The sequence below is a fragment of the Lithobates pipiens genome, unplaced genomic scaffold (genome assembly GCF_037356315.1).
Source record: "Lithobates pipiens isolate NorthernLeopardFrog02 unplaced genomic scaffold, aLitPip1_a1.2 Scaffold_27, whole genome shotgun sequence".
Taxonomy (NCBI): Eukaryota; Metazoa; Chordata; class Amphibia; order Anura; family Ranidae; genus Lithobates; species Lithobates pipiens.
The window spans coordinates 59,657,617-59,676,384 of NW_027507788.1; the positions used below are offsets into that span (position 1 = coordinate 59,657,617).

At 46.5% G+C, this 18,768-nt stretch overlaps 1 protein-coding gene across 3 annotated transcripts in view; it reads right to left on the reverse strand.

Annotated features, from left to right (window-relative positions):
• The window catches only part of PCSK7 (proprotein convertase subtilisin/kexin type 7), a 217,822-nt gene that overhangs the window by 181,127 nt on the left and 17,927 nt on the right, over positions 1-18,768 (reverse strand). For all 3 annotated transcript variants that reach the window (XM_077456987.1, XM_077456985.1, XM_077456986.1), the window contains exon 2: positions 2,788-3,272. In XM_077456987.1, the coding sequence (XP_077313113.1) occupies positions 2,788-3,225 (438 nt within the window). In that variant the 5' untranslated portion in view covers positions 3,226-3,272. The remainder of the gene's footprint in view (positions 1-2,787; positions 3,273-18,768) is intronic.

An 18,768-nucleotide genomic window follows, 5' to 3' on the forward strand; every position in this document is an offset into this window, starting at 1 on the left:
AGAGCCGATAGCCGGCGGTCGTGATCGGGACATCAGTCCCGATCACGGCCAGCCCTGCCAGTGCCCACCTGCCCCCTGCCAGTGCCCACCTGCCAGTGCCACCTCGTTAAAAAATAAGTGCCCCCTGTCAGTGCCACCCAGTAGTGCCCATAGTGCCACCCAGCAGTGCCCACAGTGCCACTCAGCAGTGCCCACAATCTGCCTCAACAAAGGTGCTGCACCCCAGTGCCACATATCCGTGCCCATCAGTGTAATCTACCAGTGCCCATCAGTGCCGCCCATCAGTGCCCAGCAGTGCCACCTATCAGTGCCCATCAGTCCCATCTATCAGTGGTACCTATCAGTACCCCTTAGTGCCACCCATCCGTGCCCATCTTTGCCCATCAGTGCTGCCTTATCTGTGCCTATCGGTGCCACCTTATCTGTGCCTATTAGTGCCGCCTTAACTATGCCTATCAGTGCCCACCAGTGCAGCCTATCAGTGCCGCCTCATCAGCGCACTTCAATGAAGGAGAAAAATGACCTGTTTGCAAAATTTTATAACAAACTATTAAACATGATTTTTTTTTTTTTGCATCTTTTTTTGTTTGTTTAGCAAAAAATAAAACTCCCAGCTGTAATTAAATACCACCAAAAGAAAGCTCTATTTGTGGGGAAAAAAATTATAAAAATTTCATTTGGGTACAGTGTTGTATGGCCGCGCAATTGTCATTCAAAGTGCATCAGCGATGAAAGCTGAAAATTGGTCTGGGCAGGAGGGGGGTTTAAGTGCCCAGTAAGCAAGTGGTTAAGCAAGCTCCAGGAGGCAGTGGAGGACGGAAAAGCATGGAGCACTGTGGTCCATGAGGTCACAAAGAGTCGAGACACAACTGAACAACTCCCTGTAAAAAAAAATGGTATTGATGCATTCCTAGTTTCTGTGATTGTATAGCGCCAGTGGTAACCCCAATGGAAAGACACAAATATAGCATGGGGAAAAACAAGTTTCCTATTTTCTGATCAATGCAGGAATGGAAGTGGCACTGCCAAAGCTGTAAGTGATGTTCCTTGTATAGTACCTTGAGACTTTTGGGTTGAAGTGCAACCATGGAACTGATGCACAAGGAGACCAAAGTTGAGTCTAAAGCTGCCCATACATGGTTCAGTTTTTTTCATTCAACCAGCTGGCTGAGTGAAAAAATAAATTAACCAATTCCCACTTGCACACATTTGGTTTGGATGTGGGAATCCTTCCTGCTGTGTCATTTTATTTTGGACAGTGGAGAGATTCCTCCACCTCCCCGTCATCCAAATACACAAAGCAGGGTTGCAACCTATTGGCTACAGTGCCAATCCAGCGGAAATTTCCCAGAAGTCTAGTTCATGAGATGCTGATTGATACATCGACTTCTCATGAATGGCCATATATTGATCAAAATTTGTCCGGTACTGGCTGAATTCTGATGTATGGCCAGCCTAATTTTGGAGCACTGGTAACCCCCACCCAGACACCTCTCACCACCAAACGTAAAGACATCAAGAAACAAAAGTCCAGGGATCCCCAAAAAAAAAAAGATAAAAACAGTGCTGAGAGCCCTACCTAGTAGGCACAGAAAAAAGTGAATGATTCTGTTGGAGGGGGACATTTTTTAACCTTTCTTGTGTGATTATCTGTACCTAGTAGGTGCAAAGGAGCAATTTCTAGGTGGGTAATTTTATGCAAAATCCTTTAAAAATGTTGTTTTTTTCCTTTTAGTTATTTATATCAGCAATATAAATATACAGCCCAAGATGGCGCATTTGATATTTCTGTATACTGGCGTGTGTGTATGTATATATAATTTTTTATTAATAAAAATTTACAGATCCACTACTACAAGCCACAAATTAGTAGGCAATTTTGAGGCGTTAGGTACAAGCTGTAACACCCCCCCCCCCCATAGCGGCTTTACCCTTTTTACCATCAAGATTTCCCATCTGTGCACCTTCAACCTACCCTGGAAACAATCTCACTGTTGAGCCCGTAAACATCTGAAATGAGAAGTTAGAACCTCTGGCCCCTGTACAAATAATTAGTAAGATCTCATCTGGAATATGCAGTTCAGTTTTGGGTGCCAGTTCACAAAACGGATATCAGGGAACTGGAGATAGCGTAGAGAAGGGCAACCAAACTGATAAGAGGCATGGAGGAGCTCAGCTATGAGGAAGAGAAGAGGAGATTAAGGGGGGATATGAGCAACATATACAAATAGATAAGTGATCCATATAGTGAACTTGGTGTTCAATTATTAACTTTACGGTCAACACAGAGGACATGGGGGCACTCTTTATGCATATAGGAAAAGAGATTTCATCTCCAAATACGGAAAGGTTTCTTCACAGTAAGAGCTGTGAAATGTGGAATAGACTCCTTCCAGGGGTGGTTCTGGCCAGCTCAGTAGATTGCTTTAAAAAGGCCTGGATTCTTTCCTAAATGTACATAATAAAACTGGGTACTGACATTTATAGGTAAAGTTAATCCAGGGAAAATCCGATTGCATAACGATGGATCAGGAAGGAATTTTTTCCCCTGCTGTAGCAAAATTGGCTCATGCTTTGCTGGATATTTTTTGCCTTCCTCTGGATCAACTGTGGGCATATGGGATTGTATAATTTTTTTTATGGTTGAACTAGATGGACTTGTGTCTTTTTTCAACCTAACTATGGTCATTTGTATAAAACTCAAGTGCAGAGATCTGACCCTGAATAGGTTTAAACACCACTTTTCATATTGCATTGGACTTTCAAGATTCAAAGTAGAAGTCTTACCAAATGCCACTGTAATGGGTATTTAGGATCATTAAAGTGCAAGCTCCTTTTGGACCGCTTCAGTAGTTTTTGCTCTGAGAACCATCTCACGCTGTCATGTTGTGTGAAAAGATCATGGATTGTTTTACGAACTTCGTCATGACAATGTGCATCACCCATATGTACAAACAGGTAATGGTCCTTTAATTCCCCTATAACACCTCGGTTTTCAAGCCCTGCAGCATCTGAAAGTTCATTGGCAAGGGCATCCAACTCCTCTCTCCTTCCAGAGCCTTGAGAGGGGTCCAGACGGACAGCCCAGGTCAGCTTGTCTCCCCGACTTGTGGCACTGGCGTCGTTACTGGAGAGAAAGCAGGCAGCATGTGTGGAAGCCGAGAGGAAGACTGACCAGGTGAAAAGGCAACAAAGGCACATGTAGAAGCTGGAAAAATACAACATTGTGATGGCCCATTACACAGGAAACGACCCAGCGAGGGCATTGGGACCTGTGAAAAAAAAAAAAACACACATGATCAATAATGTGTAGCCTGAGTCACCACATTAATAATCTTCACTATAAAATAATATTTTATTTAACATAATGGGATCGATTTACTAAAACAGGAGTGCAAAATTTGGTGCAGCTGTGTCTGTTAGCCAATCAGCTGCTGACTTTAGCTTATTCAACTTAGCTTTGAGAAAAAATACCTGGAAAGTGATTGTTTTCTATGCAGAACTACACCAGATTTTTCACTCTCCAATTTTACTAAATCAGCCCCAATGTAACAAAAGCAAAGTATTTTATGGTATAATATAGAATCAAAGGTCATATTATAAAATACTGTATTAAAATTCCAAATGCCTGGCTATCATGCCATCCAGGCTTCAATACTATTTAAGCCAATGGCATCGAACAAATAGTCGGACCAACAAAGTCAGTGCACACTCACCCCCACGGGCGGTGAGGTCACAAGGAGGTGGGGCCTCCAGATGACATCACTGTGTGGCCATGCCCCATGGCTATATAAGTAATGGCACATGGCACACCTAGCATTACAGTGGGAGTGAGAGTCGGGAAAAGATTGGATGAAGAACCGGCAGAGGGAGAGGAACTGGCAGCGGAAGAAGAACCAGAGGATGAAGACATCGCCTGAGGGTGAAGAAATCGTAAAGGAGAAGAGACGCCAGAGCTGCTTTAATAAATTACTTTGTCAAAAACCTGTGTACCGTTTTTATTTTTGGACTTTTTATTTTTGTTTTAAGGTAAATGGGTACAATGTACCCCATAATTATTCAAATAGGGTGGGGGCTGTGATCTGAGGGCCCCCTTATTAAAGGAGGCTTTCAAATTCCAATAAGCCCCCCACATGCAAACCCCCACAACCATCACCCCCCTCCCCATTTTGAGGGCATGTGGCCTAGTATGGTCCAGTAGTAGGGGGTGCTTGTTCGCGTCCCGCCCCCCCCACCTTCCTGACCTGCCAGACTGCGTTCTGGTTTGGTATGGATTTTGGAGGGACCCCCCACACACCGTTAATTTTGTTGTGGGGGTTCCCCTTAAAATTCATACAGTTTGGTATGGTCTTGAAGGGGGAACGCCGTGCCATTTTTTTTTTTATTTGGAGTGGAGTTCTCCTTCAAGATCCTCAGAGAACAAGTTGCATGCCAAAGTCGGATCAGTTAAGACGATGATCCAACATCAATGATATTCAATGGGCTGAAGTAGGATCAAAGTCACACCAAAGAAGGGCAGGGACCTTTTTTAAAGTTGGACCAGTTAAGACAGCTCTAATAGGGAATCACTGATTATACACATCATGCGACATGTGCTCCCAATGCCGAAGCCAAAGTGCTTTGGCGCACCAGTGTGAAACCCAGCCTTAGGATGGGAAACCGTTAGACCCCTTTCACACTGGGGCGCTTTGCAGGCACTAAAAATAGTGCCTGCAAAGTGCCCTGAAACAGCCGCTGCTGTGTCTCCAATGTGAAAGCCCCGAGGGCTTTCACACTGGAGCAGGATGGTAAAAAAAAAAGTCCTGCTAATAGCATCTTTGGAGCAGTGAAGGAGTGGTGTATACTACGCTCCTGCCCATTGAAATGAATGGGGCAGTGCGGCTATACCACCGGCAAAGTGCTGCTGCAGCAGTGCTTTGCGGTGGTTTTAACCCTTTCTCGGCCGCTAGCAGGGGGGAAAAACCGTCCCGCTATCGTCCAAATAACGCTGTTAAGACGACGGTAAAGAGGTGCTAAAAATAGCGCAGTTTTACCGCCGACGCCGCTCCCGCCCCAGTGTGAAAGGGGCCTTTAGACACAGAAAGGAATTTAGCTGCTGACCTCCTTAGCGCACACACCCTGCACCTGCCTCCCCCTCCAGGTGATTGCTTCCACCCACCTCTGTATTTGCATACAATCAATGAATACACAGCCATTGATTGTCCTGTACCATTTTCTTGCTGTAGTACTGTAAACAGGAGAAGTGTCCTGGAAGTCTGTAAAGCTCGCTATACACTCTGATTGTTCAATCTCCTTTAGATCTACCATCAACTATGTAGTACAAGGGCCTGCCTGATTAGATACAGAGTGACTGGATAGATTGGGGTGTCCCTTTATATAGTTTTGGTAAATCTAAGGCAGGACATAGACGGTGTGAATTTATTTTGTGCAACCCATTTGCACGATTCCCTCGTCAGCGCACCGTGTTGACAGGAGAATCACTCCTGCTGAGCAATTGTCTGCTCCCGACGGGGGCAGAAAGTTGATCGATAGATTAACTTGGTACATTCAGCCTGCCCACTCACTGTTCAAATTCTGGCCAGTTCCTTGGCCATCTATGGCCAGCCTAAAGGAGGTTGTACACAGATTGTACAATCAGAATGTATAGTGTAAGGCCACCTTTATTCACCTAAAATAAACTAGTTTCACTATTGGTGCCATTATTTGTTAATGGCACCCCAAACACAAACCCACACACACTTTACCACGTGAAAAAAAGCAACAAATGCAACAAAACATGCAGTAATCTGGGGGAATCTGTCAGGATGTAGAGCAGAGAAATAGGATTTTTTGTACTCACCGTAAAATCCTTTTCTCTGTACTTCACCGCCCGCCACAGCTCCTCTCTTAGCCATTGGGTTGTTATGCCCTATTACTAGGCGATACTAGGCATTAGTTGTAATACAACACTCAGAACTATTAGTTCCGCCCATGGGGGCGGTCCCTTGGGCAACAACCCTCCAGCCTGCCATGCAGTCATCAGTATGTCAACAAGCAGTATAACGTAAAGAGAAAAAGGAGGGGTGGGTGCTGTGTTGGTCAGTGAATTACAGAGAAAAGAATTTTATGGCGAGTACAAAAAAATCCTATTTTCCTCTTATATTCACCGACCGACACAGCTCCTCTCTTAGCCATTGGGACGCCCCCAAGCAGTGCCAAACGAGGGGTGGGAAACAGCATAGAAACTTCATCCACCATGGCAAGTGGAAACTAGTGAAAAACTTTACCCCCCCCCCCCCCAAAAAAAAAAAAAAACAACAGTGCGTGGAGAAATCCACCACAAAACCAGGGTACCCTCTACAGGAGTGACTACCCACAACCACACCAAAAACTGCGGAATGTAATGCAACAGCGCATTAACTTAACGGTACTGCATTTTTATAGAAAAATCAGGAAAATAAAATATATTGCATATTGAATTGCAACTAGACGGCCGCCTGCAAAATGCATTGGCCGATGCACTGACGTCTACCTTGTAGAAATTGGTAAACGCGTGGACAGACGACCAGGTCGCCGATGTACACACCTGCACGACAGACGCTTGGTGTCGGAAGACCCAAGACGTTCCGATTGCCCTTGTGGAGTGGGCCGTGACCGGAAAGGGGAGCACCTGCCCCTTCAAGGCGTTGGCTTGCACTACAATCTGTCTGATCCACCTGGAAATGGTGGCCGACGAGATCGCCATGCCTTTTAGACCAGACACCAAAACAAACAATGAGTCTGACTTCCGAAAGGGAGCAGTGGCAGACAAATACACCTTAAGAGCCTGAACCATGTCCAGAGCGTTAAGGGCCACCTCCTTAGGGTGTCTCGGCTTAGGACACAAAGATGGTAACACAATGTACTCATTGATATGAAAAGGCTGAGCCGACTGAACCCCCATCACTCCACCCCAGCAGGATAGGCTGGCATCCGTTGTGATCACTGTCCACTTCAGAGGTAGGAAAGACTTCCTGGACAGAATCACCGGGGACCTCAGCCACCAGATCAGTGAGTCTCTGACTGACTGGCTCACCTGAATCTGTCGATCCAGGGACAACTGAGATTTATCCCATTTTGTCAAAATCTCCTTCTGCAGGACTCTGGTGTGGAACTGGGCATATGGTACAGCCTCGAAGGAGGCTACCATGAGCCCCAGGACTCGCATTCAGAAGCGGGGCGACAACCACTTGCGGTTCATCAGCAGTTTTACCGCGGATCTGAGAGTCTGCAGTTTGTCTGAAGGGAGAAACACTCTCGCTTCCCTGAAGTCCAGCAGCAAGCCCAAGTACTCCAGACGCTGGGTCGGTACAATCACCGACTTTTTTAGGTTCAACAGCCACCCAAATTGTTGAAGGGTCTGCATGGTGATCGCCACATCCCCCTCTAACTCTAAGGCAGAAGATGCCGTCTAGGGATCCCACGTTGCCGCAACAATGCCAAAACTGGAGCCAATAACTTGGTAAAGACTCGGGGGGCTGATGCCAGACCTAAAGAGAGAGCCACAAACTGGTAGTGGGATTCCCCGACTGCAAATCGCAGAAACTTTTGATGCCGAAGGCATATTGGTATGTGCAGGTATGCATCCTGGATGTCTAAGGACGTCAGGGAGTCCCCTTGATGGAGTGCAGCGACTACTGAGCGAACTGATTCCATTCTGAACCTCTGCATTTTCACAAAGTGATTGAGGGCTTTTAGGTCCAAGATTGGACGTACCCCTTCCTTCTTGGAAACTACAAACAGATTTGAGTAGAATCCCTGGAAACGTTCCGATTCCGGAACCGTTACAACCACCCGTGACTCAGCAGGTCCCTTACTGCCCCCCCAAGAGGACCTCCTGGCGAGCCGGGGATACGGGTATGCTAGAGGGGTAGAATCTGTTTGGCGGCCAAGAGAGAAACTATCTTGTAGACTGAGAAAATCAGATTGCAGACCCATTGGTCGGATAGTCGAGAGGACCACCGGGCTGCAAACTCCCGAAGGGGACCCCCCCACCCGAGACATGGGTGGGAGCAAACCTTCATGCGGTAGCACTTTTGTTCGCAGGCTTGCGGTTCCAGGGACGTTTTTGTCCTTCCGTGGTCGTCCTGTCGGTCTGGGACATTTAGCCGAAGCTCCGGGCGGACGAAAAAGCAATTTGTGATTGGAAAAAGAGGGCCCTTGCCTACGGCGTGGCTCCTTAGCCTTCCTGGCCTGTGGGAGTAGAGTGCTCTTACCACCAGTGGCATTTTTAATAATGTCATCCAAAGAAGCTCCAAAGAGCCGGTCGCCAAGGAAGGGAAGATCCGTCAGGGCTTTTTTGGATGCCTGGTCAGCAGACCAGCATTTTAACCAAATCAGGCGCCTCAGCACCACTGCTGACACTGAAGCCCTGGATAACAGAGGAAGAGAGTATACAGGGCAACGTCACAAACATATATATATTTTTTTTTTTATTCTTTATTTAAAATTTTCAATTATAAAAAAAGTAGAACAGTGGTGACTAATACAATACATCCAGATTACATCACGTATACATCCACAATCCCTTTCAATCCTCTATTCCCCAAACCCCCTACCCTCCCCCTCTCCCCCCCATGCACGCCCCCTCTAAACGCACCCTCTAAAGTCTCTTGGGTTATTTCCCTCACATATCTCCATGAGTTTTTGAAGCCCTCCCACTCCTTCCATTTATCTTCCTTATCTATTTGCCTTTCCTCCTCCCCCTCCTTATCTTGTTCCCTCTCCATTTTTTGAATATAGTTTATACCATTTATCCACTTACTTATCTTTGGACTTTCTAATTTATGCCAATTTTTTGGGATCAAACCCTTAGCTACATTTAATAATATAGGTATCAGTGAGGCCCTATATACCCACATCGGTCTGTCCGTCACATGGAATAGACAGACCCATGGGTCTAGTGGGACAGATTCACCCGTTATCTTTTATCAAAGTCAAAATCCTTATCCAATAGTCTCTTATGGTGGGACATTCCCACCATATATGAGCCATTGTACCTACCATTTTACATCCTCTCCAGCATTCAGACGAAGTTTCGGGTTGATAACGACTCAGTCTGTCCGAAGTAAGGTACCATCTCACAAGACATTTATAGTTTATCTCTGTCATCCTCGCGTCGGCTGCTGTTTCGTGTGTCATTCTCCAAATATTACTTAAACTAATACCCATGTCCCTCGTGCCTATTTCCCTTTCCCATTTCTTGATGCATGGGGGAACCTCCCCATTCTCTTCATCCATCACCACTTTATATATATAAGCAATACTGTTTTTGGAATTTCCCTTCACTATCATCTTTTCCATTGCAGTATATTCCTTTTCTGAACGAATTGGGTCAGATCGTTTTTCCACAAATTTTCTCACCTGATTATACCTCCATGTATCTAGTTTCCACCGTTCTGTGTCACCTGATAAAATTCTAAAAAGTGCGAATGCCCTTCACCTGTATCTCTTTTTTTTATCCAGTTACCCTCTACCTCCCTCATCCCAGGTGCAAAAAAACACATTATCCTTCAAATAAATTAGTGGGGAATTGCGTTTCAATTTTTTTGTGTATATATCCTATCCCATATATTCAATGCAGTGTAAGTAATTTCATGTGTATCCGGTCCTAAATCCCTAAAATGTGGAGGGTTCCACACTATGTGACCCAAATGTGTCCCACTCATACTGAATTCTATACACCTCCATCTTTTTTCACTATTCTCTCTTGCCCATTCTACAAAACGTGACACTACTACAGCATAATAATATTTTTTTAAATCAGGAACAGCCAAACCTCCTTTTTTCTTATTTAAACACAAAATGGCCACCGAAATACGTGGTCTTTTATTCTGCCATATATATCTGGAGAGGATACCTTTTAACTTTAACTTTTAAAAAAGGGTTGTGGAATCTTTAATGGGAGCATTTGAAATTTATAGAGGATTTTGGGAGTTATAATTTTTAACGCGTTTATACGCCCGAACCATGAAAGTGTGGATATTGACATTTTTTTATATCTCTCCTAATCTCATCTAAGAGCGGGATATAATTTATTAAATACGTTTTCCTCAGAGTATCTGTAAGCCTAATGTCCAAATACTTTATGTTGTGCTTCCACATGAAATTAAATTATTTTCTTAATCGCTCTCCTTCTAGCATATTTACATTGATATTCAACATTTCCGACTTTGTGGAATTTATTTTAAGGTTAGAAAACTCTCCATATTTTTCCAAGGCTCGTAGTAAATTCGGGAGCGATGTCCTAGGATGTGAAATGAAAGAGCACATCGTCGGCAAAAGCTGCCAATTTATGTTCTTCCTGATCCACTCTTATCCCCCTTATGTCCACACTGTTCCATATATAGGCCAATAAAGGTTCGAGTGTCAGTATGAACAATAAGGGGGACAGAGGGCAGCCCTGCCTTGTTCCATTTCTCATCCTAAACGGAGGTCATAGGTACCCATTTACCTTCACCCTTGATTGGGGACACCTATACACTGCTTTAATCCAATTTATCATCCTGGGTCCTAACCCCATTTCCTCCAATGCTTTCCACATAAAACCCCAGTCTACCCTGTCAAAGGGTTTTTCAGCATCAATCAACAGGAATAGACTGGGGCTTCCTTCATTCTTGGCTGCCTGTATTAGCATCAAGGCCCGGACTCCATTGTCCCGGCCCTCCCTACCCGATACAAAACCTGTCTGATCTGGATGTACTAATGCACTCAGCCTCTCTTTCAGTCTATTTGCTAGTACATTAGCATAAAGTTTAGTATCTGCATTTAATATTGAAATAGGCCTATAACTCACATAAGCCATCATCTTTCCCATCCTTTAATATTAATGTTATTGAGGCGAGCAACGCATCTGTCCCAAAGTCACATTCTTCACCTACTTGATTCCAGAATTTACTTTTCTACTTTTTTAGATATAGAGTTGTAAAGCCATCCAAACCTGGGCTTTTGCATGGGGGGTGATTTTTTTCAGAACTTGATGTATTTCTTCCTCAGTTATTGGCCTATCCATAAACTCTCCATCGACCTCTGATATTGTATTTAGCGCACTATGCTCGAAAAAATCCCGTATCTTCTCTTCTATTTTTCCCTCCTTCCACTTTCTGTCCCACCTGATTTCCCTTCTTTATAGTATATATGGCCTCATAATAACTCCTAAATTCTTGTGCTATCTCTTTGGTGGTATAGATGGAGTCCCCAACCCTATTCTGAATCTGCTCAATAAAATTAACCTCTCTTTTCTGCTTCACCTTCTTGGCAAGCTGCTTGCCGGGCTTATTTCCCCCTAGGTATTGATTCCGCAATATCCTCTTTATCTCCTTCCGGGCCATACTTTCCTTTATTTCTTTTAATTCCTCTCTTTTACCGACCAATGCCTGGAAGATTTTCAGTGACGCCCCACCCTGATTTTTATGTTGTATCTCTAATCCGCAACTTTCTTCCGGTTTTTAATATGCATTTCACTTTACCTTTTTTCCTGGCCCCTATGGAGATAAGGATCCCTCTTATATACGCCTTATGCGCTTCCCAGAGAGAATCGGCCGTTACTTCACAATTATCGTTATTCAAAAAATAGACCTCCAACTCTTTCTGTATTTCAGCTTCTACCTCTGCATCCAATAATAGGCTTTCATTAAGCCGCCACGTAAACGGTATCCTATAAATCCCCGGGATCCTCATCTCCATAGTGACCGGAGCATGGTCAGATACTGACATTATTTCAATATTAACCGCCCCCACCTCTTCCAATAATTTGTGGTCCACAAAGAGATAGTCCAACCTTGAGTACGTCCCGTGCACAGGGGAAAAGAAAGTGTAGTCCCTGACACCGTCATGTTTTACCCTCCATACATCCATTAATTGGGCTTGGTGCAATTTGGTTTTTATCTTTTTTATTTGTTCTTTACTCATCCCCTGTGCACGTGACATACTATCCAATCTGGAGTCCAGTCCAAAATTGAAATCTCCTGCAATAATAACTCTTCCTACCCTAAATTCCTCCAATATAGTCAGCATTCTATTGAAAAAACAAACAGGGTAAATACCCCATCTCCCAATTGGCATTTAATAAACATATAGCGTCCCTCTGGATCAATCCTTCTACCTAAAACCTTGAATTTAATCCTTTCCGAAAACCCAATAGCCACCCCCTTTGCTCCCCTTGTTGTGGAGATACCATAGAACCAGGTGGGATATTCTTTTGAATTCATTTTAATATTTGTATAGTGAGTTAAATGAGTCTCTTGTAAGAAAATTACATCTACCGATCGCTGTTTGATTTCTTTTAGAATTTTAAGTCTCTACCCATATGATCCTAGACCCCTCGCATTATATGTCATGAATTTTAATTCCATCTTCTGCCTGGCTCTATGGTGCGTCCACTCTTAACCAATTGGGGGCCCCATCCGCTCTTATCCTCCCTCTCCAACCACATAGAAGTCTGGGTAACGTGCATACCCCCCCTCCCCCCTCCTCTCCACAACCCCCCCCATCGCGACCTTTCCGGCCCTATATCTCGCGTTTGGCATCTTATCTAATGCCAACGGAGACACCTACCCCAGAAGGGTGGGGCTCAGGCCCCGCTGACTAATATTTCAGACTCTGATGGTCCTCCCCCTGTAGCCAGAAGGAGTCCATAAGAGCCCCACTATCTTTTTGAGCAGTTCTTCCACCTCCCTCTTTCATACAACCATCTCCATGTTTTCAACCCATATCTCCCCCTCCTCCCAAAAAATAAAAAATAAAAATAAAAACTAGGGTGGGGGGGGGTGGCGGAATTGCATGAATAAATATCTCCCACCTACATCTCACTCATCTTATAAAGTTTCAACATTTTACTTATTATTATTCCCTCTCCCTACTCCCCACTGCCCCCCCCTCCCCACATCCGGGCACACTAGGGACCGTAATTTCTAAATTCCTACAAAACTCATCCAACTCATCCATTGGTTTCAATCTGAACGTCCTCCTTTCTTTATATACTACTAAAGCTGATGGGAACCCCAAACTGTATTTCAAATCGGCAGTCCTCAATTGCCCCAAAAGGGGCTTTAATCTCCTTCTCCATGACAAAGTTTCTGCAGATAAGATTTGTATTTTGATTCCTTCATATTGTAACGGTGAAGCCCCTCTAAGTTTAGTCCAGATTTTATGCTTATCTTCAAACGTGTGGAACCTCACAATAACGTCCCGGGGTATGTCCTCTCTCAGTCCAGGGGGTCTCCTAATTCTGTGAGCTCGATCTATTCTTAACTCCACTTCCTCCCCACTGCCCATTAATGGCTGGAAAATTCTCGTAATTTTCCCCGTCAGGTCTTCTCACTGCTGCTCTGGGATTGATCTAATGCGCAAATTTTGGCGCCTGCTATGGTTTTCCAGTCCCTCCAATTTATATAAAGGTGTCCCTTTGCTTTCTCTGTAAAACCTCCACGTTATTTTTCAGGCCCCTTAATTCCTGTACTTGCTTTTCAGATTTTTTCCTCCATTTCTTCCACTGTCCTTAGCAGGTGGGACATAATCGATCCTGACATTGTTGATTTCCAACTTAAAGTGGTTCTGCACCTAAAAAAAAAATATTAAAAGCCAGCAGCTACTAATATTGCAGCTGCTGACTTTTAATAAAATCACACTTACCTGTCCCAGGGTCCAGCGATGTCGGCGGCAGATGACGAGTGATCGCTCGTCTCGCTGCTGCCCCCACCGCCATCCTCTGTCAGGGAATTGGGAAGTGAAGCATAGCGGCTTCACTGCCCGGTTCCCTACTGCGCATGCGCGAGTCGCGCTGCGCGTCTCTTCTGGACCCCCGCTGTGTCCTGGGAACTGTGTGTTTCCCAGAACACAACGGGGGGGGGGGGGGGGCGGGGCGTCTGTGGAGGTCTGCCCGGAAGTGGGTGCAGATTAGGGATGCACCGAATGGGTTTTTTGGTGCCGAAACCGATACCGAAAATGAAAAATACACTAGGCCGAAAACTGAAACCGATACCGAAACAGCACCGATACCGAAAATGACTGTTTTTAAAAAATATTTTTATACAGGAGATGGTCAGAGACTGGGGACATGGTACAGGAGATGGTCAGAGACTGGGGACGTGGTACAGGAGATGGTCAGAGACTGGGGACGTGGCACAGGAGATGGTCAGAGACTGGGGACGTGGCACAGGGGATGGTCAGAGACTGGGGACGTGGCACAGGGGATGGTCAGAGACTGGGGACGTGGCACAGGAGATGGTCAGAGACTGGGGACGTGGTACAGGAGATGGTCAGAGACTGGGGACGTGGTACAGGAGATGGTCAGAGACTGGGGACGTGGTACAGGAGATGGTCAGAGACTGGGGACGTGGTACAGGAGATGGTCAGAGACTGGGGACGTGGTACAGGAGATGGTCAGAGACTGGGGACGTGGTACAGGAGATGGTCAGAGACTGGGGACGTGGTACAGGAGATGGTCAGAGACTGGGGACGTGGTACAGGAGATGGTCAGAGACTGGGGACGTGGTACAGGAGATGGTCAGAGACTGGGGACGTGGTACAGGAGATGGTCAGAGACTGGGGACGTGGTACAGGAGATGGTCAGAGACTGGGGACGTGGTACAGGAGATGGTCAGAGACTGGGGACGTGGTACAGGAGATGGTCAGAGACTGGGGACGTGGTACAGGAGATGGTCAGAGACTGGGGACGTGGTACAGGAGATGGTCAGAGACTGGGGACGTGGTACAGGAGATGGTCAGAGACTGGGGACGTGGTACAGGAGATGGTCAGAGACTGGGGACGTGGTACAGGAGATGGTCAGAGACTGGGGACGTGGTACAGGAGATGGTCAGAGACTGGGGACGTGGTACAGGAGATGGTCAGAGACTGGGGACGTGGTACAGGAGATGGTCAGAGACTGGGGACGTGGTACAGGAGATGGTCAGAGACTGGGGACGTGGTACAGGAGATGGTCAGAGACAGGGGACGTGGTACAGGAGATGGTCAGAGACAGGGGACGTGGTACAGGAGATGGTCAGAGACAGGGGACGTGGTACAGGAGATGGTCAGAGACAGGGGACGTGGTACAGGAGATGGTCAGAGACTGCGGACGTGGTACAGGAGATGGTCAGAAATTGCACACGTGATACATGACACATGATACAATTGATACAATGCAGCCAGCCAGTGTGTCCCCTCACAGCAGCCAGCCAGTGTGTCCCCTCACAGCAGCCAGCCAGTGTGTCCCCTCACAGCAGCCAGCCAGTGTGTCCCCTCTAATAGCAGCCAGCCAGTGTGTCCCCTCTAATAGCAGCCAGCCAGTGTGTCCCCTCTAATAGCAGCCAGCCAGTGTGTCCCCTCTAATAGCAGCCAGCCAGTGTGTCCCCTCTAATAGCAGCCAGCCAGTGTGTCCCCTCTAATAGCAGCCAGCCAGTGTGTCCCCTCTAATAGCAGCCAGCCAGTGTGTCCCCTCTAATAGCAGCCAGCCAGTGTGTCCCCTCTAATAGCAGCCAGCCAGTGTGTCCCCTCTAATAGCAGCCAGCCAGTGTGTCCCCTCTAATAGCAGCCAGCCAGTGTGTCCCCTCTAATAGCAGCTAACCTGTGAAGAGAAGAGGAGGAGAGTCGCCTCCGTCGCCTGTTTGATCACAGCAGGGGAACATCACAGCTTGCAGTTCAATAGCTGTGTGTTCCCGGCCGCGCGCCGTCACGTACAGCCCCTCCCCCTTGTCAGGGCACTTTGATAGACAGATCATCCGTCCAATCCTACGGGTGATCTGTCTATCAAAGTGCCCTGACAAGGGGGAGGGGCTGTACGTGATGGCGCGCGGCCGGGAACACACAGCTATTGAACTGAAAGCTGTGATGTTCCCGCGCTGTGATCAAACAGGCGGCAGAGACGGCTCTCCCGCACTATATAGATATAGCTTTTCATGATGGGCGCACCAGGGGCGGGGGGCGGAGCCCCGCCCCTACCCTGGCCCCGCCCCATTTTCGGCTCCATTATCGGCCGTTTTTCTCTTTCGGCAAATTGCCGAAAAGGGCATTTTCGGCCGATATGTTTTCGGCGGCCGAAATTTCGGTGCATCCTTAGTGCAGATACCTGGATTATCCAGGCAACTGCACCCCCCTCCCCCCTGAAAGGTGTCGATTGTGGCACCGGAGGGGGGGGGGAGGGATCAGATTAGCGGAACTTCCCCTTTAGGGTGAAGAACCGCTTTAATAGTGGATTCTAAGTTACTGAACATTTTCAACATTTCTGACTTTGTCGGTAACTGTGCCATTTCTCCCCCTCCTCCCACATCCCCTGGCTCCATCCGGGCTAGTACCCCTTCCATCTCCATTTCATCCCAAACTTGATTTTCCTGTTCAATCCTTTGTTTCTCTAACTCTCTCTTTTTTCCCTTTGCAGTTAGTTGTGTTATTTCCATGCCTGGGCTCCCTGAATTGCCCTCCTTGAGGTATTTCTGGATTGAATTTGTGTTTAAACTTTCTCGCTGATTCTTAGAGTCAATCCCCCTCTGCGTTATGCCCTTCATGCTGCTTTATCACTCCTGATACTATTTATTCCTTTCTCCCCTTAACCTTTTCTAGGGGTGGCACCTCTTCTGGCTCAGACAGAACCCCCTTTAATAGGTTTGTGGGAGACTACACAAGATTCAATACGGTAATCAATATGCTGTGGTCACCCCACATACAAAACACCAGATAGTACTTTCAATCAAGTATCGCCGATCTTCAAATTTCATTATCATTTGTACAGTGTACTATACTATGTACTATGTTTTTGCTGGCCTTTCAAACCTGACGACACCCACACTTTCTTAATTGCAATAAGACGCCAGTACAAGATTATTTAAAGTACATTCTCGCAACCCACTGGGTTTCTCTCTGCTGTATAGGTAAGTACACCTCTCATATAGTACTGATTATAGTCCACACAGCTCTTCTGTCTCTTCACAGCTTGTTAAAAATTCAAATAGTCTCTCAAAAACATCTCCGGTTGACATTATACATTTCACCTCAAGGAAGCCACAATTTAACCACATGTATAGCCTACTTTTTTTTTGTGTTGCAGACAGATCTTTAGGGGGGGCTAAAAGGCATAGATGGGGTAGGTAGGGTGAGTTGATACGTGGTAAGGCGGCAGGAGTAACATTGCTATTAAGTTTGTATTTAAGCAGTCTCTGAATGTCCGCACATAACCTTTTGTACCCCCTCCACCTCCACCTGTGGGCTAACAGGCACTCAAGGAAGAAAAAATAACAATCAATTCGCAACCCCCCTAAACCTCTGGATCTCTTACCCTACCAGTATGGATGGATGAGTTGCACAAGATGCACTGTCACTTCCACAGCTTTTCAATTACTCCAGTGTCCACTTGTAGCTGTATATCTCCTGCAGGGCTTGCATCTTGCAGCTTTCAGCCTTATCAGACGCCCACATCAGCCAGACAAGGGGGGCACAGGGGTGGTCGATGGTTTAGCGGTCAGCCATCCTTCACATGCAGAGCGCACATCCTAGCTTCCCGGGGTCTCACCCTGCACAGCTGCCTCTCCTTCACGCTTGCCTCAGCCTGTCAGTCCCCTCACTCGCTCTCATGCTCAGAGCTTCGGCATCGCCTGGCCCCTCCCCTCTATCTCAGAGTGGCGTGTCACGTCCGCACACCGCTCTGCATCGCTCCACCATTCCGCTCATCACAAACTTACTTAAAGCGGGATTCCGCTGCCGTTTTTTTTTTTTTTTACCTGTGTCACCAGTGTTCCTACGGTGTCTTTGCAGTCACGATCGGCGTATTTTTAACCCCCGGCGTGACGATTTCATTGCTAAGGAAAAAGCAGTCCGGAGGTTTCCATTTTCACTGTGGGCGTTTGAAGCCCACAGGCATTTACTTCCTGGATGCGATGACGCTGAGCTCCCAGCATCCACCGCTCCATCTCGCACATGCTCATTGAGTGTCCTCTTTGTTTTCCTTCCTCTTGCCTCGTGTGCTATAGTGGTAATGGCAGATAGAGCTGCCTGCCCACTTTCAAAATGGCAATTTCGGACACGCTCTCGTCATGTGACCGGCGTCGCCCTTCCGAAATCTCACGAGATTTCGGCATGACTGTGTCCCCCACGGATTCCTGGGAAATAGCTAAAAAAGTTCCCAGGGACCATTGCGAAGCCGATAAACACGCCTACTCCCATGGGAGGAGAGCCCGGAAGACGGCATAAACATTAAAAATAAAAGGTAAATACTGCATATTATTTTATTTCAATGGTCATAACTGCATCTATGTTCCAAAGCCATTTGAATAAGATGAACTTGCAATTTTCTGTACAAAACCGCTTTAAGACCTTGCACTAGTTGGTCTGCTAGTTCCACGCAGACAGGAGAAGCCTGTTGCTCTCCCAATTTGCGTTGTAACAGTTTTGCCTACTCATAATCTGCGACACAAGTGCAGACGCCAGTACTGGTCGCACGGCTGACCCCACAACCGTAAACAAGGAATGAGCCACTGCCTCGGCCTTCCTGTCCGTGGGATCCTTAAATGCAGGAGTCTTATCTACCGGGATTGTGGTTACTTTATTTAACCAGGATACTGGGGGGTCCACGACCGGAGAACCGATCATTTCTTGAGAAGGCTTTCCTCAAAAGGGTAACGCACCACCATGTATTTGGGGACCGAAAAGGTCCGTTGCGGGCGACCCCATTAGTTGTAAATGAGCTTGTCAAAGTAAGTCAGATACGGTAACACCTTAGGTGAACGTGCTGGCTTGCGGGACCCAAACGGGAACGGCAA